Source organism: Mixophyes fleayi, chromosome 8 (genome assembly GCF_038048845.1).
Source record: "Mixophyes fleayi isolate aMixFle1 chromosome 8, aMixFle1.hap1, whole genome shotgun sequence".
Lineage (NCBI taxonomy): Eukaryota > Metazoa > Chordata > Amphibia > Anura > Limnodynastidae > Mixophyes > Mixophyes fleayi.
Genome location: NC_134409.1, coordinates 96,238,260 through 96,263,652, shown reverse-complemented (window position 1 = coordinate 96,263,652; position 25,393 = coordinate 96,238,260). Strand labels below are relative to the sequence as shown.

General features: G+C 38.4%; 1 protein-coding gene across 1 annotated transcript; it reads right to left on the bottom strand.

Moving 5' to 3' along the window:
• Positions 1 to 14,442: 14,442 nt before the first annotated feature.
• GPRC5D (G protein-coupled receptor class C group 5 member D) lies at positions 14,443 to 25,149 on the bottom strand. Its single transcript, XM_075182909.1, has 4 exons — positions 25,045 to 25,149; positions 22,147 to 23,074; positions 16,734 to 16,798; positions 14,443 to 15,304 (listed from the first exon to the last, which is right to left on the bottom strand). The coding sequence occupies exons 2-4, from the start codon at positions 23,048 to 23,050 to the stop codon at positions 15,209 to 15,211; spliced, it is 1,065 nt and encodes a 354-aa protein (XP_075039010.1). The 5' UTR covers positions 23,051 to 23,074; positions 25,045 to 25,149; the 3' UTR covers positions 14,443 to 15,208.
• Between the last annotated feature and the right edge of the window lie 244 nt (positions 25,150 to 25,393).

Here is a 25,393-nt window from a genome sequence, read left to right as displayed (position 1 = left end):
CAGGAGGCAGAGAGATGGCACCCAGGACGGAGCAAGGGAGTACAACGTGGCAGGCAGGTTCAGCCGGATCGCGCCACAAGCAGCCAGTCGGAGTACAAAATAGCTGGGCACCTGGTGGTGGTCCACAGGGAGGCCAAGATTGGGGGCTAATCGGAGGATGCAAATACCGAAAGCCACACCAGAAGGGCTGATATCATCCAGTCTCAGATATTGTATAGCCAGATGGCACAGCGGTAGACACTGGAGCTCTACTGCTTCCCAGATATAGGGAGGGTAAGCAGGGATGCGATTTTTGTACAATTCCCAGAAATTAATCTCCAATTCAGGGAGAATAGGCAGAGCTCCGGGAAAATGTGACCATGCAGGATGGCGCCCAAACCACGCCCCCCTCTAATATTGCTTTGAACACAATTTAACTTGCAAAATTCACATTAATTCAGATTAATCTGTGATCACTTGCATCCTGAGTCATACACACATAGGAAGTCTAACAGCCCAATTGTCCCCCCTCCCCTTGCTTTCAGGCTCAACAGACATGTTGGTCATTCAGCGATGAAAAGGTCTAATGAACATGAGATTACCTGTTTTCAGACTGTTGTAAAAATACATCCCCCGCCACTCATATACTCACTTGGGACTTCCTGTATATAAGTTACAAAACCCAAACATGACATACTGTCTCCGAAATCAATACATTTCCATACAAAACACATACCAATATAAAAAAATTATGTAAATTGGCGCCTACAACACGAATTGAAATACATTTCTACAATAAATTATTTCTACGTGATCCAGCTACAAGTATAGCAAGCCCTTCCCCAAATTTTACTATGGAGACCAGCCCAAGAGCTAATAAAAAATGGCAATAGTTATCCAGGGATAATCATAAAAACTTTGTGACACATTATCATGCTTTGAACAGGTTACAAATACTCAATGAACTCACTATTAAGAAGAAATACACATTTGAACTAGCATTTATCTAGTGAAGTAGTTAGAGATACCTGTACTTTAGTTCTGTTCTATATTTGTCTCCTACATAATCTTATTCTTGCAAATATAAATCATTCAGGCTGGATATTATGGCATCCGGATATGATGTAATGCCTCTATTGTTTCTACTTCATTGATTCAATTACTTTGAATTTTGGACATCTGGTAATTGTTGGATTATTGGTATCAGCTGAACTTCTATTTAAATCATGTGCTGTGACCAGTGCCGTAACTAGACATTTTAGTGCCCTGGGCGAGACAGGGCACCGGCGCCCCCCATCTAAGTGGGAGTGACATTTGTCAAGTGGGTGTGGCCAACCTAATGTGGGGGTGTGGCTAGCATCTGACCACTTTCTGCAGCAATTCTTTCAATTTCTCTCTTCATAGGATTCAGGAATAGCCAAAAAAAATTTCCCTTACTGTCAACATCGGATATAAGGCCAGACAAAGCAATTACCCTGTGTATTACACTGTATCAGTAGGAGATCGGTATATACTGCATTGTATATTATACTAATGTAACCTCATTTTAATATATATCAGCAGAGTGAAGAATATACATCTATGTTTAATGCTGCAGTGAAGTAGTTATGTAAATGGGAAACGCAGGTCGGCCCTGTCTCTCTCTTGAAAGCTTCATGCTATCCAGTAAATAGAATCACACATCGCCTCACAAATATGATTTACCACTCTCGGAATGTAAATTCTGCCTGACAGCTCCACACTAAACAAGCCCATTTACCGAGGTTCAAATGGCTCAGCTGACTGCTCCGCTAAGCGCCCTGCTCCCACACTCCAATCTTTCACAACCTTGAGACAGCGAAGTGTTCGTGCCCGCAGCCCGGAGGTACGGGGCGGCTGAGTCCCTTGTTGACCTGCGCTGGGAGAAACGATAGCAACTCACCACAGCGCCCACAATAATGGAGAATTCAGCTTTTCACTTTCTTCCGCAGTGGAACGCATGTGCGTTCCAACAACAGGAAGTTCGGCATTTGGAACGCAAATGCGTTCCAAATGCCAAACTTCCTGCTTTCACATGCGTTCCACTGCATGGATTGTTGCTTGTAGGAGAGCTGAATTAGAGCGGCGATTCCTCTGGGCTGCGCCTCCTTGGGCTTGCGCCCGGGGCAGTCGCACCGCCCGCACCGCCGTCGTTACGGCTCTGGCTGTGACTATGTTCCATACCACCTGATAAAGTCCAGAGAACTAGCCTTTCATAGGACATTTGTGCAATTGACTCGTTGATACTTGTCTTTGGCCAGGAGAACCATTCCAAGAAAAATCCTCCAATAACATCAGTGGTCCTTAAGGATTCCAGATAAACTTGTTTTTATCATTTTAATGTATGAGTGTCATGAACACGCTCCCAGCTTTCCTGACTTTGGAGTGTTTGCTGTATGAGGTTACACGATTCCAGCCTGCAGTCTCTTTCTACCTATCACACGGATTATAGACCTACTGAATCGCCCCCACACAGCACTCTCACACCCCCACACACCTCTGGTTTGCCACCAACTATTGAATACATGCAATAGGACCCCAATATACTGTCCCACACTGGCACACAAGGTTTGTTGCTACCAAAAGGTTAGCAAGGCCCACCCAGCAATCACAGGGTTAACTCTTCACACCTCCAGAGTGTTACACAAATGTAAATGCAAGCACACATTAGGCTTGTTAGTCAAATACATTAACAAATCACACACCGGCATTCACAGAGATAACTTGGTCAAGCTATATTCTTCTTAACAGGCTAATGGATTTGTCAGAGTATCAAGGACGCCACTTACTAAATTTATAGATTTAATATACAAAGGTACAGGGCATACAGATATAAAAAAAAACAATTAATAAACAATTGACATAACATACACAAGCAAACATTTTAAAATAAAAAGAATTAGATTCAGAGTATAACATCAAATTGGTATATTCTGAGCCAAGGGAAATTGGCTTGAAGATGGACAGCTTATCATTGAATGTTTTATTTCCCAAAAGACTGACAATTTGTCCCTTCACAACACACGTTTTTAAGCAAACTCAAATGGCACAGCATTCACAGGGGCAGTGTAGATGTTAATGTGGGGGCGGAAATGTCCGTTGGTGTCACCTAAGGCTTGTTCAAAACTATTCCTAAGTTTTGACTTGTCTTAGCTTTTCTCAGATATATCCCAGAGACATAACTCCCCCGTCCTAAACCGGTCATAATCTCCCGCACATTTAAATACCAAACATGATGGAATCATAGCAATATGAAATACCTTTCCCAAAAACATGTGATTATAGCTGTTTCCAGGTAATGCTAGTAAGTATAATTCACAACCCGTGTGTGGTTTTTGCCCCTCAGTATGGAGTGTCACCCAGATTTCCCAAAATATCACATATGAAGACATTTTCTTTTTGAGGTTCCTATTTCTATATACCTGTATAGGCAGCCTTTGTCTGCAAGGATGTCAAGCTGTGAACGGCCATACAAAGTCTATTCAGGTGTCCAAAAAAACTAACTTGTATCAGGATATAGCTCACAGCAGTGGCCCCTTGAAGCTGCTACAGGTGACACTGCTGTCTTCTAAAACTGGGATGTGCAGAGTCACCGAATACACACACAGCAGACTTTCTGACTTCACATTTTACACTTTAGCAGCTCAATTTATCAATGGATTCATATGATATACCATATTTACACTGTAGTTATGATTTAGGCCTTATTCTCCACAATTATGTGAGGGGTTAACCCTTATAAATAACTGTAAGTTCTCTATGTTCACGACAATGGGCATTATAGTACTCATTTACCCATTAAAGTTGCTGACACTTTTTTGTTTGTGGTACGTTTTTATCACTCTATACATTTTATCCGATTAAGTTATAAGATATAGTACACTATACTTTAGATGTCTGACATCCCTGAGTATTAGGCACCATCCCTGCGTCCTTATCATCAGCAGAGACGGCCATCTCCTCGTTGTCAGGCTGCTTGCTGTTGCCAGTCTGTGCATGCGCGTCTCATTGCTACGCATTTCTGATTTTCCCTGTCAGCATTCAGTTAAGGCACTGACTGCTGATTTCAATCTACTTCTGCCTATATAAGGCAGACTCTGTCACCCATCGGGTGCCAAAATTGTGGGTATATTTGTGTCCAACTCCAGCATTATTATTCTTTTCTATTTGATTCCTGGATTTGACCTTGACTGTTTTTGACTACCCTTCTGGATCCTAATGCTGCTCTATTGATTTCCTGGCTTGAACCCTGCTTCCCTGACTATTCTTGTGGATTCCGAATTGGCTTCACCTGACTCTCCGGTTCGACATTTGGCTTGTTCCTGCTGCCTCACCAATGATTGATATTGAGGGCTGGAACCTGCATGTAGTACACCGCTAAGCCCATATCTTCTTGCGGGGGTTCCTGGTGAACACCAGGGGCGTGATAGACTCCGCACCTTATGTCCTTTTGCCCAACTGTTGGTAAACAACTACCATCAAGTTCATTGGATCATGTCATTAAGGTTCTCTTCGGTATATGAATATGGGTTACTTCCATGTGGAATTGACTAGTATGAATTCTTAGATCTTGTTCGCCGGTTTGTGTCTGCTGGATGTTCAATTGATTGATATCAGATAAGCCTACTTTTATCTACTCATTGGTATGCGGTTTTTCCTGCTTCTATATGAAAATATGTTAATCATATTGTAATTATTGTAATTATTATACTATGTAGGGCGCCTTTTGTTCTTTGTGATTTTTTTTTTGTAAAGTATCTAATGATTGTGTAAAACGTAGTAAATAGCGCTTAGGATTGTCATCACACCAAAAACAAGGAGGAGAATCTACTGAATTACCATCTTTGTTCAGTTGCTGTATCCACTAAGCTCAACTGTCATTGCTGTTGCCATTTCTGTTTGGCTGTTGGGCCCGCTAAGACCAACTGTCATTGTCCTGGACTACGTGTCCAAGCAGCAGTGGTTACTTTCATCATTATCCCAGCTAGGGAGGCAGCAGCGGAGCCTCCACCTGCTCCACTGCCCTGTACTGCCTGTGTCAGTTATACCAGTCTCTCTGAATCACCTCTTCTCTCTTCAGCATCCTATTCCTCCCTCTTTCATCAATATATAACCATCACTAATTCCCTCTCACTTATCTGCACCCATTCTGCTCCGTGCATCCACCTTACTTACTGACCTACACAAAGAGAAACACACTTCACATCCACAAATCAGCCTCCCATGTCTCAAAATGGCTCCTTCTCGTGGCTGCTGGTGACATCTCTTTCAACCCTGGGTTCTGTGCAATTCCCACCATCTGTTCACTATTCTCTTTCCAACCCAAAACTTTCCATCCACCTCATATTTCAAATACCTCAACCTTATCCATATATTGCAAATCTATCTCCCCTTTTCCTGTGCCCTCTCTAAAGTGAGGTGTTTTCAACCAACTTGCATCCATCCAGGATCTATTTATTTCACAATCTCTTGCAGCTCTCTCATATGTTCAGCCAAACTCCCAGACAGGTAACATACAAGGTGGTGGCGTATACATCCCACATTCTGCTCACTGCACCCAGGACCTTCCCTCTCCTTCTCATCCTTTGAAAATCCACACCAATTGTCTCATGTCAAATTTCCACCTTTGTGTTGCTGTCATTTATCTTCGCGCAGGTCCTCTCTTCCCCTTTCTTGACAACCATGCTGCTTGACTCACATATCTCCTATGTTTTAGCCTGCCTACTCTCATACTTGGTTATACTAGAATATTTATTGACAGACCCACTGCCAAAAAAACGTTTGCTTAATCCCTCATTTGGTCTCTTCCCATGGACTTAATCTCCTCTCCAGTGTTACAGACACTCGTGCGACCTTGTTTTTTCTTGCATATACTCCATGTCTAGCTTCTCCAATCTGGCTTTCCCACTCTCTGACCACAACCTTCATCCTTTACTTACTTTGTACTTCCCCCTTGCACCCAAAATCACGCGCACACAGTGAATCCTAAGTGCTCTCAACCAAATCTACTTCTTCATTAATACTAGTCCTCACTCCTATAAGTATCCTGTGCTGCCTTGAACTTCTTCTTACAACAGCACAATCATTTCAGCCCTATACAAACATCTCCAGGTAAAACAGAGGAGACCCAAACCTCACAATGGTACACCTCATGCAAAAATTCTCCCACACTGATAAGAGCCAACTTTCTTCACTGTAAGTTCACGCTTTTATCTTACAATACTGCACTTTCACTTGCTAAACAACCCTACTTCACCTCTTTAATATGCATATAGACTTCTAATTCCCAGTTCCTGTTTGCCACCTTCAACTCATTTTTTTGCCCACCTGTATCACCTTCCTCCCTCACAGCCCATGACTTTGCCACCGTCTTCAGCGGGAAATTTTATAGCATTTGACAGGATATCTCATGATGCCAGACCACGTATGCCCCAATCACCTTCACATGGACTCCCAAATTCACCCTCCCTAGTGATTGAACATCTAGTTCATTTTGGAGATTAGCTCACAATAATCTAGTTCACTCAAAATATTAGTTCAAAAGTTTAGTTCATTTAGTTAATTATTTTACTGGCTGGAACACTGCTGAGAGAAGTGATTGGAAACAGATCTAGGGGTAAATGTATGAAGCTCCGGGTTCCTCAACACCTGCGAGTTCGGCGTCTTCAACGCTTAAATTAAAAGCGGCGCTGCCTTGTAAAGGGAAGTTTCCCTTTACAAGGCAGCGCCACTTTAAATTTCAGCGCTGAAGACGCCAAACTCGTGGGTGTTGAAGAACCCGGAGCTTCATACATTTACCCCCTAGTCTATTACACATACACTAGGCATGTCTAATACTAGCTCATTGGGTGAGTTATAGTCCTGGTAAAATTATCAGATATGTTTGACATGTCTGATCATTTTTAATATTTTAAAACGGCAATCACTTACAATACAATACAATACAACAAACTAGTAGTGACATCTTGAGCTTTGTAAAGTTAATTACATTTTCAATCTTAGTTTTTGCTTCCATAAAATGCAATTGAGAAAGACCCGAATTCAGAGTATTATAAAGTGTCACTTTTTTTTGCTTTTAAAATACAGCAATTAGAAAACAAACAAACTTACCTTTGACCCAATCTTATTTTTGATTGGGGAACATTTCCACTTGATCTCTCTTGAAGGTTTGATACATCTCGCTCTATATAGTGGAGTAAACAGAACTACCTTATGAAGCAATCTGCACTCAGCACTGTGTCCTGAGCTTTATAGGGAAGGTATCTTGTGACTTGTGAGCTAAATAAACTAGATGAAGTAGAAGAACTAAATGATCTAAATGAACTAGAAAAACTAATTAATTAACTAAAAGAAGCAGATGACCTAGTGAGTTAACATACTTGGAGAATGAATCATGACAACCTGGTTCTAGTTCAATCAGCTCCACATAGTGCAAATGACTGAATGCAACAGTGCCAAATGTGGTAGTTAGAGGTATTGACTCAATATGCGCTGTATGAGAGAGCTGATGGGGAGTGAATCATGTGACTTGTGAACTAAATGAACTAGTGAACTACTAAGCCAGGAGAATGACTCATGACCATATAGTTCAATGATTAGCTCCATATAGTTCCACACTATGTCTGAGCATAGCAGTGCCACCTGTGGTAGTTTAGAGGTACTGACTCTGAGTATTATATGAGAGAGCTGAATAGCAGTGCAGCTGTTGTAGCACTGACAAACCCAGTAGCATATTTAGCACAGATGAGGAGTGTAGTGTGAGCGGGAGTTCAGGACCCAGTACCAAAGCCAGCATCAAGGGTTCGGACCTCTGGACTAATAGGACAGTGATTTTATCACAAAAAGGTGAGTAGCATGAACATACACGAGTACGCACAGACACTCTCACTCACACAAAGGCTTTGGCCAGTCAGTGCAGTTTCCGATTTATTTTTAAATTAGATATGTATTTCATGGACTGTGTCGTGCTTTCTACTTTCCTTTTACAGCAATATGAACTAAAAAGCCAGTGTGAGTGAGACAGTGAGTGAGCCTGCTGGAGTTGCTGTCTAACTCCTCCCACTTGTTTTATTTCCTGATGAACTAATCTTTGCCAGAGTTGTGAACTAAATTAGTTTATTCACTTTGAAGAGCAGTTTATTTTGAACTCATCATTCATGAACTATCCATCACTATTTCTCCCCATAACCGAGGACATAGTAATTTCTTATCATAATCTGTTCCTTTGACCCCATTTCCTTGCAAAATCTTTGCTTTGTCAGTGCATGCCTGACTCTAGCTTACCTTTTCAAACTGTATCTCCACTGGCACATTCCCATTCTCCTTTAAACATGCACGAATCTCACAAATTCTAAAGAAAACTCTTAACCCAGCCTCTCTCTCCAACTGCTGCCCTACTTCTCTCATCATTTACCTCCCAACAACTTGAGCTTGTGCATAGCTACCTATCTTGTTTTGTCTCCTCTCACTTCCTTCTCGATTCTCTGCTCCCTCCCTCAATATTTCAATTAGACTGCCCTGACAGAAGTGATCAACAATCTAGTTACTGCAGTCATAAGTCTAAATAGTCAAAGGAGCACTTCTCTCACAAGACTCTGTTCTCTGCTTTTCCCAATGTATTCCTCTTTACAACCAGAAATCCATTTTCTCATTATTTTCCACCCCAAGCATTGCAACCTTCTCCCGTATAGCATTCACCTCACCTATCTGTCCCCATTTCAATCCACTCTAAATGCCATCGCAAGACTGGGCAGCACGGTTGGCTAAGTGGTTAGCACTCCTGCTTCCCAGCATTGGGGTCATGAGTTCAATTCCCGACTATGGCCTTATCTGTGTGGAGTTTGTATGTTCTCCCTGTGTTTGCGTGGGTTTTCTGCGGGTGCTCTGGTTTTCTCCCACACTCCAAAAACATACTAGTAGGCTAAAAGGCGGCTAACAAATTGACCCTAGTCTCTCTCTCTTTCTATCTCTGTCTATTTGAGTATGTTAGGAAATTTAGAGTGTAAGCTCCAATGGGGCAGGGACTGATGTGAATGAGTTCTCTGTACAGCGCTGTGGAATTAGTGGCGCTATATAAATAAATGGTGATGATGATGATGATGATCCTCTTTGTGTCACAAACCATAGCACAAGTTGCTTTCAAATGTATTCAAGGGAATAAAAATCCTTACTTGAGAGAAACTTATTATAGAAAGCTATCTATATATAGTATACAATATATAGTGGCAGATGGCAGATATATGTGTCCCAGGCTGTCTGTCTTACGTGCACTAAAGCCCAAGGGAGACTACTTGTGCATGGAGAGGAGCTTCCCAAAGTTGTCTTCAGCTATAGGAGAAGATGATTATGGTCCCTTGGGTTATGTATCGAGAAATAAGTGGGACTCCATACATAAGGCCCATTTCTGGGTCTTCTAAATTACCTGTGCAAGTACTGCTAATCAGGAGTTGCACCTGCAAGGTGCCGATAAAAGGCTGCTAGGTGAGTTACTCTCTCTCAGACCTGGAGAGAAGGTTGGATGCCTTGTGAAAGACACTACAAACTGTGTGTGTGTCACAAGGTCTCTCACTTGAGAGAGGGCGTTCCTGTGTTTAGTTTGTGCCAGACAGGCAAGGCCTTTTATTTATGTTTTTGTAGTTGTGGCTGGTCAAACCAAAATAATTGACTGGCTATCCTGTCTGAATTATATATATTATATATATAGTACACATTATAATATAATTGTGGAAAAGAGTGCCATTCCCCAACACAGTTGAGGCTGAAAAGGGTAAAAGGGTGTGTGACAGATCCTGTATCCTATATATAATTATAATTTTGCATATGGACTTGTGCTGCTAACTGTGACCAGCATAGTACAATCATATGTTTTATTATAACTAGTGTTGTTGAATTCTATGTCTATGTGTTCATCATCCATTGGAATCCTGTTCAGGAAAAGACTACTTGGACTCCCTGCATCTGCTGCACCACTATGCAAGTCCATACTCTGCCTCTCCATATCCTCCAGAATACAATTACCCTCACTTATAAACTGCTCAGCAACACTACCCCTTCATAGATCTTAAAATACTCTCCATTAGATCTGCACTGACCTGTGCCTCGCTTATGCTCTGATAACCTCCCACTACAATCTACAAGACTTTTCCCATACTATTCAACTATGGGATTCCCTACAATGACAGTTCAGATTCTCCCCCAGCTTTCAAATATTTAAGCACTCTCTGAAAACCCCTATTTTTACTGCAGCTTGCCCTACTCCCACTGATACACTGTCAATCTCCACTCTGGACACACTTGATCATTTTTGCATTGTCTTGCCTTGTATGCTTTTCCCCAATGTGTAAGCTCTCCTATGAGCAGTACTATTACTACCATTTGTTTTCACATCTGCATTTATTTTTGTCTACCTAATCATACTTGTGTACGAGTCCTTAAATGTGTGGTACTGAAATGTATTTATTTTTGTAGAGAGGTAGGAAACATTGTAAAACATTGAAGGTTAAGACTATATTGTATATACTTTTATTATAGTTTTAGGATAAATAATTTAACATTAATTAGCAACATAAATATTTACAGAGAAAGAGAAGTCAATTAATACTTACAGATGAAAAAGAGTACAATTATGTTATACATTACTGAATCAGGGGTAGAGATTTTTCATACATTAACAGGTTATACAAACAAAAAAAGCCAGGTGTTCCGTTAACAGTTTGTAATGTTAACAAAAATGCTAATGAAATTGCATGTGTTACAAGTTGAATGTACATTTGTTAAGAGTGTTTTTAATAGCATTTGGAGTTCCCTCTAGGCTTCCACATTGCAGTTACCCATGGTAAACTCATGTGAATAGAACAAATAGCGGTATGGAATACAAAGGGAATACTGCTGCAATGCTGGCATACACCAGTAACAGCAGTATTGAGTATGTTGACACTAATAACAATGGTTTCTAGAGTTATACCCTTTACATTCAGTTTACTAGCAGTAAAAATGATAGTAAAAATCATGAAATTAACGCTAATGGGTATGAGGCCTTAAACATACCAAAAATACCAAATATCAGCACTAAAAAAAATAGTCCTCCAATTTTTTAAAAATAAGATGGAAATGGCAAATTAACTCTTCACTGTATACAGCTAAGCCCAATTATAACAGAGATAAGGGGGAGAGCTGGCAGCTTTGGGCATAGTGGGTAAAAATAATAAAGTGGCCAATAGTATAACTACACAACTCCACTGGTAGATTACAGGGTATTGTTAGAAGGAATGCATAGGTCTTATTGGAAGATGTACCTATAGTCATCATCTCCTTTAGTGTCAGACATGCTACAAACACCATATTCTTCTATCTAAAGAAACACAGAACTTAATCTCTGCACAACTGTGCTCTGCTGAAAAACAAATGGAATGAATCAAATTTAGCTACTGTCTCACAAATTGCATGTGTGTGTGTATATATATATATATATATATATATATATATATAAAAAAAAAAAAAATATATATATATATATATATATATATATATATATATATATATATATATATATACACACACCATGTACTCCTGAAAACTGCAGCAAACTGTTCATTCACCCACATAGTGGATCTATCTTGAATACTGTGTTCATAAAAATAATAATTTTGAATTAAAAGGAGTGTGTGTAAAAACTACTTATTATATACCGATATGCCACAACTTTAAAACCACTGACAAGTAAAGTACATAACATTGATTATCTTGTTAAAATAGCATCTGTCAAGGGGTGGGATATAATAGGCAGCAAGTCAACATTCAGTTCTTGAAGTTGATGTGTTGGAAGCAGGCAAAATGGCCAAACGTAAGGATCTGAGCGACTTTGAAAAGGGCTAAATTGTGATGGCTAGACAACTGGGTCAGAGCATCTCCAAAATGACAGGTCTTGTGTGGTGTTCCCAGTATGCAGTGATTACTACCTACTAACAGTAGTCCAAGGAAGGACAACCAGTGAACACAGTGCATTGCAGCTTGCTGCATAGTTGCAGACCGATCAGACTGCTCATGCTGACCCATATCCACTGCCGAAAGCACCCAAAATGGGCACGTGAGTGCCAGAACTGGACAATGGAGCAATGGAAGACGGTGGCCTGATCTGATGAATCACATTTTCTTTTACATCATGTGGATGGTTGGGTGCATGTGTGTCATTTAACTGGGAAACAGATGGCACCAGGATGCACTATGGGAAGAAGACAAGCCAGCAGATGTAGTGTGACGCTCTGGTCAATGTTCTGCTGGTAAACCTTGGGTCCTGGCATTCATGTGGATGTTACTTTGACACGTAGCACCTACCTAAACATTGTTGCTGACCAAATACACCCCTTCATAGCAATGGTATTTCCTGATGCCAGTGGCCTCTTTCAGCAGGATAATGTGCTCTACCACACTGCAAAAATTGTTTAGGAATGGTGTGAGGAATATGACAGAGTTCAAGGTGTTTACTTCAGCTCCAAATTCCCAAAATCTCAATAAGATCGATCATCTGTGGGATGTGCTGTAAATTCAGAGCCATGGAGGCCCCAAATCGCAATTTACAGGAATTAAAGGATCATTCTTGGGCATTGTCCTTATTTTGGGACCACGGAGACGGCGATATATGCTCGTTATATGAGGGCAGCACGATGGCTTATTGATTAGCACTTCTGCCACACAGCATTGTGGTCATGAGTTCAATTCTGGCCTTATCTGTGTGGAGATTGTATGTTTTCCCCGTGTTTGCTTGGGTTTCCTCCAGGCGCTCTGGTTTCCCCCCACACTCCAAAAACATATTAGTAGGTTAAATGGCTGCTATCAAATTGACCCTACTCTGTCTGTGTGTGTGTGTTAGGGAATTTAGACTGTAAGCTCTATTCGGGCAGGGACTGATGTGAGTGAGTTCTCTAGACAGCTCTACGGAATTAGTGGTGCTAAATAAATAAATGATGATATGTTTAAAAATAACAACCTGGAGTATGCTGGAAAATTACTGACAGTGTCTTTAATGAAAGATGCCACAGTGTAATACAATAGTTTATACAAGGATGGCAAGATATATATATATCAGAGCCGTAACTTGGAATTCTAGTGCCCTGGGCGAGAAAGTCAAATGCCGCCCCCCTAGCCCTAAATTTTAAACAAATTAACCTAAAATATTCCTAAATTGCGCCCCCCTTCAGCGTTGCGCCCTGGGCGGTCGCCCCTGTCGCACAGCCCTAGTTACGGCCCTGATATATATATATATATATATATATATATATATATATATATATATATATATATATATATATATATATATATATATTAAACACTTGTTGAGCATATCTCTCCTGACATACACTACTATGAAGTATGCTCCATGTTCTCATCTTTTGGTTTTAAATGCATTTAAAAAAATAATTTCTCTATATGGAGTGCTGGTCTTCATGTTTTACTTGGATGAAGTTCATTGGCAATTTACTTGACATGGCACCCACAGTCATCACATTGAAGTTGTTGTGCTGCTTTTCTTAATTATATAATTATATAATACTGACTGGTACATCTAGTGATCCTGTCATTCTTTCATGACTTTCAATTTTGACTCAAGTATATATATTTGTGTAAAACCTTCCTCTCCTCCTTTGGCACTATTTGGAAACAGTGATACAACAGTGTGCTCAGTTTGGTGCATCTAAATTTGGCTAAGGTTTATGATGGCTGCCATTTCACAGTAAGTCCAAGAAAGCTTTTCCTATCTATGTGGGCAAAAAAGTCGTCCATCAAACTTGTTACGTGAAAACTAGTTCCTGTTGGGGTTCAGGACTAGATTTAAATTCATATTTCATAACGATTCATTTATATTTTGACATGGGTAAATACCCGTTTTTGATATGCAACTGTTTTTTAACTTGTCTTTCAACTGATTAACAGTAGATGGCACTGTGTAGCTGAACATACGGTAAGCTCTGGCATGGCAAATGACTTGAAACAACATAAGTAGAGGTGCATTTTGCAATTATTAAGTATATGTGATTATTATGTATTTTTTTTTAAGTTACTAGCCCTAAGTGTAGCACTTGATGCTTCTGTAAGAAACCTGCGCATATGAAACTGCTTCTGCACACTCTTCAAACAGTAACACATACCTGCCAACATTTAGGATCTCTCCCCCGGGAAATCGCAGAGGAGAGATCCTCTTAAAGAGTGCGGGGTAGGGGGTTTGGGGCGTGGCCTTGCGGATCTCTTCATTAGGAATCACCCCCGCTGCTCAAATGCCGTGACTCTCAAGAGAATACAGCCGAGAGCGGGCTAGGATGATTCGTTATGAATCGTTTCATTAGGAGATACCTATATAATTCTTTCATATGACTGTTTTATGACAGCTGAATATACTTAACAATATACATAAAATTTGGTTACCTGATAACCAATTTCTCAACTAGGAAAGACATTTGATAAAACAGATTTATTTCTTAAGGAAGAAATAAAATGCCCAATAAATAAGTGGAAATGTCTGCAATTCATAATAATCTTTTTAAAATGACAGTGTGGCAAGTGTATATTATTTAATCTGACATGCCAGTTATTATCAATAGCTCACAGAATGAATAATAAGAAATGACAAAACAATGTAAAAATTTTGTCATTGATAACACCTTTCTTTCTGTGCCATCAAGTTCTTTGTTTTCTGTCTAATCATATTTATGTTCAAGGTGTTCTCATCTCTACTCACATTGCCACTTAGGGAAATGTATCAAAGGTCTACCCCAGAGTTTTGTAGCTAAAGAAAAGGAATGTTTCATTGCTGAATTTTCCTCCCAAAAGAATATGTATATTCAAATATGTTAATTCTGGGTTTTTCTTAATTGACAATTTTCAGCTCCACATAGACAATAATGGGTAGAAAAGCAGATAATAAAATAAGCTGCTAAATGAGAGCATTTTGTAGTCCTTTGTGACTTGTGTCACAAAGGACTTGGGTTATTTTTAACCTAAAGCCTTTACTTTTCATTTATGCAAGGGTAAAATATCTACAAGACAAATAATATGTATCTAGCTGCCGGTCATTAAAAGGATAAATAGTTGTTTCGTATTGTTTTAGAGTGCTTGTATCTTCATGCCGATCATTTAAACAATCCTGGAGGAGAAATAACACCTCTATAAATTATGGATGATTGGGTTGATTCCAGAGTAATGTCCCTTTTCTAATGATTTACATGGGACTGATGTCATGAGTCCGGTAATGCATATATGCGTTTGGACGTGGTTGAGGGCGAGGTATAGAGAACTCCTTTGATGGTTCAAATTCCTATAAAGAAAGAAAAAGAATGCAATACTCGATACAAGGCTGCAAAAACTAGCATTAGCGAGTAGCTTGTGTCTTATTACAACAAGGGATAATAACTGTTAGAAAGCCTCTATTTAATATGTTTATTTTCTTTTTCATTTATTCTGTGCATGCTGCATGTGTCCTGTTATAAAGAATCAATAACCCAACAACACTACAGTGGAGATCAACTATGAACCAGAAGAAATGTGGGCCGGAAGCACCTTTCATTATGCGCACATACATGTTAACTATTGGTGTCAGGACATCAGGACATTCAAATGTAATTATGTCAGTGGACTAATGCAGTGGAGGTGCATGCAACCTTATGCTCCACTGTTGTCTTTACAGTTTAAATAGGATTTCCACATGGTCCAGCAGTAGCCGATATGGTAGAGATGCCACCTTTCTAGTAAGGGGAAGCAAAATTAATTTTTATATACACTTTTGTAAAAGTGTAATTAGCATTTAACTAATTCATGAATTTAGCTCCCTCTGGTGATATTGAGACAATTGTGGTAGTTTAATTAGGCAACATTATTACCACATGTACTATGTCATCAGTCCATAAAACTGACACTGCTTTTTACATGCATCAGGTACCTTGCAGTATTATTCAGATAGGGATGTGCTAGGTAACATATTTTTAAATATCGGGACTCTTTTTCTCACAAGATTTTATTATTGCACTGACATTAAATGGTAATGTGTTAATACAAAATATTGGTTGTTAGTTCATTTTCTCAAAATTGGCAGCAAAAAGATAAAACAATTAGAGACTCATACAGTCTGCATCCTGAGGATGGTGCATATTTCTGTAGAGAATGAGCTAACGTGTGTAGGCCTCCCAGTTTTTGGTACTGGTAGATTGCAAGCTCTAAGAGCTTCTGGATTATCAGGATTTGTGGGGATGGATCCTACAATACATTTGGGTGTTAAAACCCAATTCCTCATCCATAGGTAACTCAATTTTATTGAAAATCATTGGAGTTTTAAATATGTGCAAAGACTACATGCCAAAATAAGTAGCACTAACTGCAAACAGTGATTCAATGTACTGTACTCTCCAGTTTCTCAAATTAAAATGATGCATTATATTTGGAATAATAGTATGTGTAATATTGAACACCACAACAATTGTATGGCAGTATTTACATTGTTTAAAGTATTTCATGTAGGGTGGATGAGGTGGACAATGCTGTCTGGATATTTTTAAGTCACTTCATATTGCAAACAACCAATCTGTGTGAGATTTAAAATAATTGAGAAGGGACAAGTTTTTTGGTTTGGAATATAATGAGTCTGAATGAAATTACATGAAAATGTGGTCCTATAAAAAAAGTATAATTTTAATAGATTATCCCTAAGAATTTTAATTTATTGCAACACCCGTGACTTGTCCAGTACTTACTCTCATTGGTAGAGTTGCATCGAACCGTGGAACAGAAGAGGGGGAACTCCTTCCAGAGCATGGGCCTGGTGACAATGAGAATACACATTAGGGACATGATTATCACAAACCTATATGGCACAGATATGTACCTGGTTAGTGTCAAGATAAATTTTAAAGTTTTGTCTCTGTAAAATACATATTCATTAGCCGCATTTCTATAATTATTTACTGATGGCCATCATTTTTTACTGACACATTTTTTTAAAAATAATTGTAAAATGTATCAAAAATTAAAATAGCGAATGCAGAAGAAAATAGGCAATTCTAACTATGAACAGATCCAAACCATTGGTGTGATGAATACTATGTGAAATTTTGTACAGAGGTTGCCATATTTCTTCCATTTTTCTTTCTGACAACTATCTAACATTTCAGTGCCGGTCAGTAACATTTGCTTGTGTCTATAATATATGTTATTATTGTCATCTCAAAATCCCTCCTCCATCTAACAAATGTCCTACCACAAAGTATTTTCATTTAATACATTGTAGACCTTCACTAAGTAGCAGGTAGTTGTAAAAAAATATATTGAACAATTAAACTATGACTCTCCTTTTCTGATTCTATTTGACTTGACTTGGGCTTCACAATCTTATAAATAAAGTTGCGTTTAAAAGTGGTGTTATGCTCAATATACTGTGAAGAATTCTTACATATAACAGGGCCCTTAACAAAGAGTCCCCTAATTTAGCAGACAAATTAGATAATGAGTTATATGATGACAGGAGTTGTTGGCTGCCATAAGCCATTTATGTTAAGGCACAAAAAGTTTTACATCCTGATATGCATCTTTCAGCACCACTGTTCCACTCAGCTGCCAGTTTCTGATGTCAACTGTAATGCCACATTCAAAGTCACTGAAATTATTAAACTTTTGTGCTTGCCTAGTTTCTCTCTGAATTGTGTATTCATTGAATATATTGGTACATGTCTAGGTTTAAATAACATCATTATTGAGCTGTCAATCACATGGAAACGGCAGGAATCAGTATAAAAATATTTTGTAATTATTGTGTAGAATTTGTTTAAAAAAAGTTATTTCATTAAAAAAGCTTTGACTTTATATGTGTTCCTTAACATTATAATAACCTTTTCTTTATCATATCCTGTGGTACCTCACAGGCCCCAAAGTATTTTTTAATAAATGTTACAGCTACGGTTACTAGCAATCAGTGGCATATTAATGTTGCTATTGGGCTTGTCAAGAACCCTGGTCACCATATCAACTTCCTGAAAATGGGACTCCTCCCACCTGTGAAAATGGTGGAGTTGGCTGCCCCACTTGCTTCCATTTATTCATGCAATGACAGTATCACCTGTCTATGCATCAAAACACTGATAACTCCATCACCTACAAAATCAGAAATTGCATTTTGACACATAGTTTTTTTGGCCTAGTTCTTACACTGCTAAATGGAAAAGGAGTGTGCAAGCTACTGGCATAGGCTTGACAGCTGGGAAGTGCAAACAGCGAACAGTGAATGACACTGTTAAACGCCATTGGTAGCCTGGATCTGCACTTTAAGGTAAGAATGGATAATGCATTTTATTGTCAGCTTCTCCTAATTTTGTGTCCATTGAATGTCCCCATATTTTTGATACTGACAAAATACATAATAGAATTCCTATTTTTCTGCATGTTGAATGCAGTTCTTACCATCCATTGCTGTTTTCTGGCCTTTATACGTTAATCTATATGCTTAGGAAACATTTTTAAAATGCAACAGAGTATGTTATAGTTAAATTCAGTAAATTTATCACGGATTCCGGAGCTCTAAGGTTTCTGGAGACAGTATCATGTGCAACATATTTAAATCCAATGCCTCAGCTTTAAAGTGTTCCTGGAGACAAGTTTAAAATATTGGCAGGGGGTAGAGAAACTACTTGGGAATGGGCCCCATATTTATATGGAGTCTATGGTGATTAAAGGGGCTATTGCTTGAATTGGGGGAAACAAGAGAGCCTTGCAGTTTGCTACCAGCAACTATTTTATGAAGGGTGTCCAAATAGGAATTTTGAAGCAGAGCTGGGATGAGGGATGTTGGCCCCTTTATCATTTTACAATGGGACTAATTTCTTATTATGCCCCAATCAACTAAAATGTTTAGTAATTAACTAAAAGCTTGGCATAGAAAGCGGTATGCTGACAAGAAGAGGCAACAATACAAATATCAAAAGGGAATGCAATGCTTTAAATTAAAATATCACAAAATACAATTATATTTGACTTTTATCAAATTGGAATCCAAACCCACATAATCTTCCCCATTCAAACACATACAATCCGAGCACCAGTGTGATTATGTCATTATGGGGACTTACCCACAAAGTATGCAAATGGCATAAATCTCAAAGGGATTGGTACTAGAAGTGTCAATGTGCCTGTCTCATGCTGCAGCAGTAATAAATAATAATAATAATAATGTAACAGATTTTAAATGTTGGCCTATCCCTTTAATTATTTTATAATTTTATACTATATATTTTGTATGGTAAAAAATTGTAATGTTCCACACACACCTCAGAAAGGAACACACCTACATTGTTACACTTTTAAGGTTACACCTGTCCTTTAAATATATATTTTCAAATACAATGTTATGCTGTCATGGGTGTGTCAGAGTTCGCTTTGAGTCATGCTAAATGTGACCTTTTCACTGGTGATGGGACCAGAAAAATCACCTGAGGTTGCCTAGATTCAATGTATTTCCCCTCTAAACATTCTTGTATTAATGATACAGATATAGTAACTACAATGTAATGAAAGCTAACATTTGTTTAGGTATTAGACAAAAGGAGACACGTCTCATTATACAAATATTTAGAAATAAGTTTATACCAAGCAGCGCTCTATTCTACTAAATGTCATTTATTTCCACATCTGTATGGTGAGAACAATGCTCAATTCATCATACATTCTACACGATGTACATCACTATATATTACTCATGTCATATAGTACAACTTCTTTAATTTCTCTTTGTGGCTCAGGCTAAGTTGGGCGTACACTTATTTGTTAAGCATTAAATGTGCAAAGTTGCATTTGTCTACATCTCTATGCAGATTTGACACATTGCGCCTCCAAACAAACGCCGACCAAGTGCAGTAAGGGTGTGTTTGCGTAATTGCGAACTGAGACAGACTAACATGGAGACACATATATACATGTCAGTAGCCACATCACTTGCAGGTGCCTGAGGGCTGGTGCAAATACACACTGATGATGATGATGGTGGTCGCCATCACTAGCTAGCTGCTTCTGATTGGCTCAGGGCCGTCTTTCCTATAGGGCACAATGGGCAGGTGCCCGGGGGCCCTGCAGCCCAGGGGGGCCCGTCGGAGGAATAAAAAAAAAACCTGAAAAAAAAATAAGAAAATACTTACCGTGCTGTCAGCTGGCGATCCGGCTCCCTCCCTGGTCTCCTCCTCCTCTGTCGCGCTTGCAGTGCATGTCGGGCGTGACATCATCACGCCCGCCCGACATCCATTGCGGAGCGCGATGGAGGAGGAGACCAGGGAGGGAGCCGGATCGCCAGCTGACAGCATGGTAAGTTTGTTCTTTTTTTTCAGGTTTTTTTTTTTCTTTCCTGCCTCCGACGGGCCCCACTGGGCTGCAGGGCCCATATATATAATCATTTTTAATTTTTTTTGTATATATAGGAGCTCCGGTGCACTGCTGTGCCCGGGGGCCCAAGATGTTCTTAAGAGGGCCCTGGATTGGCTGGTTGCAGATTGACCTCCGAATATTTCTTCATTGACTATGCCTATATTATATATATTTATGGGCGTATTGTAGAATTAATTTTATGCTATTTTCCTTCATATAAGAGAAGAAAGATTATACCTGCCATGTTATAGAGGTTTAACTATTTAAATCAAACCTAATGGCTAATGTACTTTTCAAAACAAGTGTTAAACTTTTCTTGTTGTTATGACCAGCGATTCTGGGTGTAAGTATGCTACTGGTGCAGAGCTGAAGTCATCTTGAGATGCCTCCAACTCGGCATACAGTCTTTTTAGAGCATATTTTATTGAGGCATATAAGTCCAACCAGGGCCACCTTAACAACATTATGGGCCCCCTCGGCATACAGTCTTTTTAGAGCATATTTTATTGAGGCATATAAGTCCAACCAGGGCCACCTTAACAACATTATGGGCCCCCGGGCAAAGCAGTGCAGCGGGGCCCCTACCTCTATATATGTGTATCATATATATATATATATATATATATATATATATATATATATAGATAGATAGATAGATAGATATATAGATATAGATAGATAGATAGATAGATATATAGATATAGATAGATATATTTTCAGGATTTTTTTTTTTTTGCAGGATTATTTATTTTACTTAAGAGCCCTGTCTATGGGGCCCCCTTGCCTGTGGGGTCACCGGGCACCTGCCCATCGTGCCCAATGAAAAAGATAGCCCTGAGTCCAACTCAGCATGAGCCTCTTTGTTTTGTTTTTTCTCCATGGTCAACAAGTGAATGATAGCTTTCTCCTATAAAATCTAATTCATAAGATAAAATCCAATAATAATAGTAGCAATAATGTGTCTAAATGATATATGCTGCAACATACAGTAGCAATCCCAAACACTCTCTATAAGAGATTGCTATTGGACACAACACTGCATTTTTCATTTTCCATGTAAAAACTGTACATTAATTATAGTTCTCCTCACAGAACACCTATAATTTTTGTAAATTCTAAATATGGGGTGGGGCACAACTTGTGAATGACTGAATGTGCTAAAAAGTTATGGCATACAAATAACTCAGATATCATACTTCCATTGTGCTTACTCCAATAACCCATTACACATTTATTTTATGTGACGCTGTTTAAAGGAATAGTGAGGGATATTTATAAACATCAGTATAAGGTGCAAGTTACAAGTGCAAAACCATAGCAAACCACCAGCAATTAGCTTGTATAATGCAAGTTAGACAATAAAGGCAAATGTCCAATTGTTTGCTATGATTTATCTGCACATTTGCACCTTTGAGCACAAGTATGTCATATTAATTTAAATATATGATGTACAATCTCACAGACAAAATGTGGGTAGAGCGTTGAGACTATTTCCACTACCTCATACAACCTATGTGTGATGAGTACTTTGGATGAAATATTAGAAACAAAATTCCCATACTGACTTATATAAACCTACTCTATGTAGAATTGTGAATAATTTAAAACAAAGAGCCTACAAAATGTTTGTATGCTTCTCTTACAGCACAGAAAAAAAGTCTGAATGTAATAATTTACTTATTGATGGAAGTAAAAAAACAAAATAATGGGGTCATTAGTTGACAGGCAGGTGACATTTTAGATTTAGAATGCATGAAGACATACCTTGGATTGAATCTTCTTGAGTAAATACACGGTTGTCTACTCCAATAGTTTGCCGAAGAAGACGTGGTTGGGTTTGATTTTTGTCTTGGGCACAATCTGATTGCTGTCTTGTCAACAAACAAAGCTCTGGCACCATGTACAGAATAAGGAAAACCCAACCATTGGCTACTAAAGCTATGGCTCTCACAGGGTCATCCCACTGAGGAGAGTTACCTAGAGAATTATTTCCACTAAGCAGCATAACAATCCAAGCCACCCAAATGCCAATTGAGAAAAACATTGTTATATAAATATGGGCACTATGTCTCTTCCAGTATTTGCAAGGTCCACACATACTAATCATTGACACCAGAAAGGTGATAGCAATAAGCAATAAAACATATATCAGTATGAGCACAAAGTCAATATTACGGTCTTGCAGATTTGGATTTGGCAAACTGCATTGGTTCATATTTCTTGCTAGATAAACTGCTACATACAAAATGGCTATTATAATTTGCACAAGTGAAAGGGCAATCACAGTGACTAGCATCACCCACCATGACATACCCAGTCCACCCCGAACCAGCCTCACTAGCTTGCTGGCATGAGCCAGAAGGCAAGAAAAACAGATGGCAAATAGGACTCCAAAAAGGAAGAACCGTGTTGGGCAAGTTTGTATATTCAGTTTTATGATAAAGGCAAATGTAAGGCCAAAGATTCCAAGTGTACCCAGGAGGAAGATTAATTGAATTGGAACCAGTTCCCGTTTAGCATTGTCAGAGATACGAGGCACCATAATGAGGAGTGCTAACATGAGAGCAATGGTGAAGACAACCCCAGCAGCAGCTAAAGTTTCCAACACGATGCCCCATGCATCCTGTGCACTACATAGGAAGAAGTAGTCGTCATTGTTGCAAGACATGTTGGATGATGTCTATACCAGTTCCTGAAAAGAAAAATGTACAACTCACATAATTATTAAATACATAAACCCACTAGTAATTGTTTTTATCTATCTATCTATCTATATATCTATCATAGCTTACAATAATTATCAAGCAACACTATCAATTCTAACTAGACATTTTGGGCCTTATGTGGAGTTGGACGCAATTCTTAAAAGGTAAATGTAAATTGTGTCTTTTTAAAATACATACTTTACTCTGTATTCAGAGCAGCACATATTGTTTCTTAAGAAGAAATCTTAGGCAAATTGCATACATCTTAGTTAGATATGTTTAAAGTGTGTCTTATGTTAAAAGTGTAAGATCCCCATAAAGCATAGTATGTAATGTGGGGTGTAAGCCTGACAAATAAATAAGTACATTTTTAAAAAAGCGGCCTCCCTCCTTGTTGCACTTGGGCTGATTTGATCTATTTTGGGAGTGGGGGGTGCACAGAGACACTTTGTATATGTGTCTGTATGTGTACAGTGGGATATTGTGTTAGTTGTTCTTCTTAATGGGAGACATGTCCACTCTTTTATTTCTTTGAATACTGTTTAAGCTTTGCTTGCATCATTTTAAAAGACAGGAAGTTGGATTATTGCATATTTATCATAGGCCTCTATGGAAAGTTGTTTTTTTTTGCGCGTTAAAGTGTAAATTGTTTAAAACATAATACTATGTTAGATAAGTTATATTTATTTTACATCAGAAACATCTGTCAGATAATACCAGGAATCCAAAGCAATGAAAAAATGATGACATGAAAATATTGTTTGGTAGTTCTACCACAATACATCCCTTGCACTTTAGAAGTACCATTAAACTGGAGGCCACAAAATCCTCTATCTGGCTTGCAAATATGTAGATGCTTATTGCGCCCATCCCAAAGGAAACAGTATTGCTCTACAGGGTAGAACAAGAGTTTCCATGGGGAGTGAAGTTATATTTAGCATTTTACAGAATGTTCAATATTTGTACAGGTACAAAGAGAGTCCTCAGATTTACTAGAGTGCTCTGATTACAGCTAGTACATTTCAAACACAGGAAAGCATTGAATATATCGCAAAGCATATATCCCAAAAGCAAATATAGTTTTTTGGGATTCCAATCTGCCTGCCCATTTTCTTTTAAAATGATTATACTTCTGAGTTTGTTATGTACATGATTGCAGGTACCAGCCCATTGATTTTATATGTTATTTTAACCTATGCACTAGTAGTAAGTTTTATTGCTCTGTGGCTGTTTATGGTCCATTTTGTTTTATTTTAACTTGTGTCTGGAGCTCTGCCAGGAAGAACATGAGTCGTTGCTATACAAGAACATGTATGTGTTCTCATTAAACTTCACTGTCATTGTTTGCCATCATAAATATAACATGGTATACATATATTACATTATAAATATAAACAATAATAATAATAATATGGCAAAGTACGGTACAGGGATTATCAATCAATCTCTATTCACCTTATTGGTGCGCTGTTTGGGATACATTGTAGTAAAAGCACTATTTCCTGCTTTTCTCTTAGTATTTAATCTAAAAAGAAAGTCTTGAATTGGTTTAAATTATCCTTACATTTGTAACCTGCACTTACATTTTCAAAACTATTACCTATTTTATGTCACCCACTATCCAAGTAGATTCCATGTAATGCCATCTAAATGCATGTCTAAATACATATGCAATGCATACATTAAATTGTAAATTGCATTATGTGAGCATTGTCTATGAATTATATTTGTATCCCATAGTAATTTCCATGTTTTGTTTTTTAAACTACCTGAAACTCAGATAATAGTTATGTGCAGGTTGGAGGAAAATGTTTCTAAGATATTAAAATAAAGTAAAATTCTTTAGTATTCTTTAGCATATTAGAATACACCTTATCCTTACCTAAATTAAAACATTAATATATTAATATATTTTATCTGATTATAGCTTATTTATTCCAGCGATGTTATCACATACCTTGTTAGTGCTCCTGTGTTCTGACTGAGTGTCTTCTAGCAATCTTTAAACCCCTAGGTGTCTCAGAGTTTCTGCCACACAAAGAGGGTGTGTTAAAAATTGGAAAGAAAAGCAAGGAAGAGACACACCTGGACCTGTCTGACAGCTCAGTAGAGTATTGGGAAAGAGATTCCAATAAAGTATCTTGAAAATGTTCAACATCAAGCATCACTTGTTGAAAGTCCCAGAAGGGTGACCTATCAATACGATAAGCTTTACTTCATATTACAGCAACATGGACTATTAATAGACACCATAATTCTGAACCTATGAGTAACCCAAATAAACGTAAATGGCATTGTTTTCATTT

Excerpts from the sequence above, each read along its gene's own strand:
- GPRC5D (XM_075182909.1), bottom strand. The coding sequence starts at position 23,050 with ATGTCTTGCAACAATGACGACTACTTCTTCCTATGTAGTGCACAGGAT. Across the intron at positions 16,799-22,146 it reads TCAAGAAGATTCAATCCAAG|GCCCATGCTCTGGAAGGAGT; the intron begins GTATGTCTTCAT and ends CATTGTCACCAG. Across the intron at positions 15,305-16,733 it reads ATGCAACTCTACCAATGAGA|GAATTTGAACCATCAAAGGA; the intron begins GTAAGTACTGGA and ends CTTTCTTTATAG.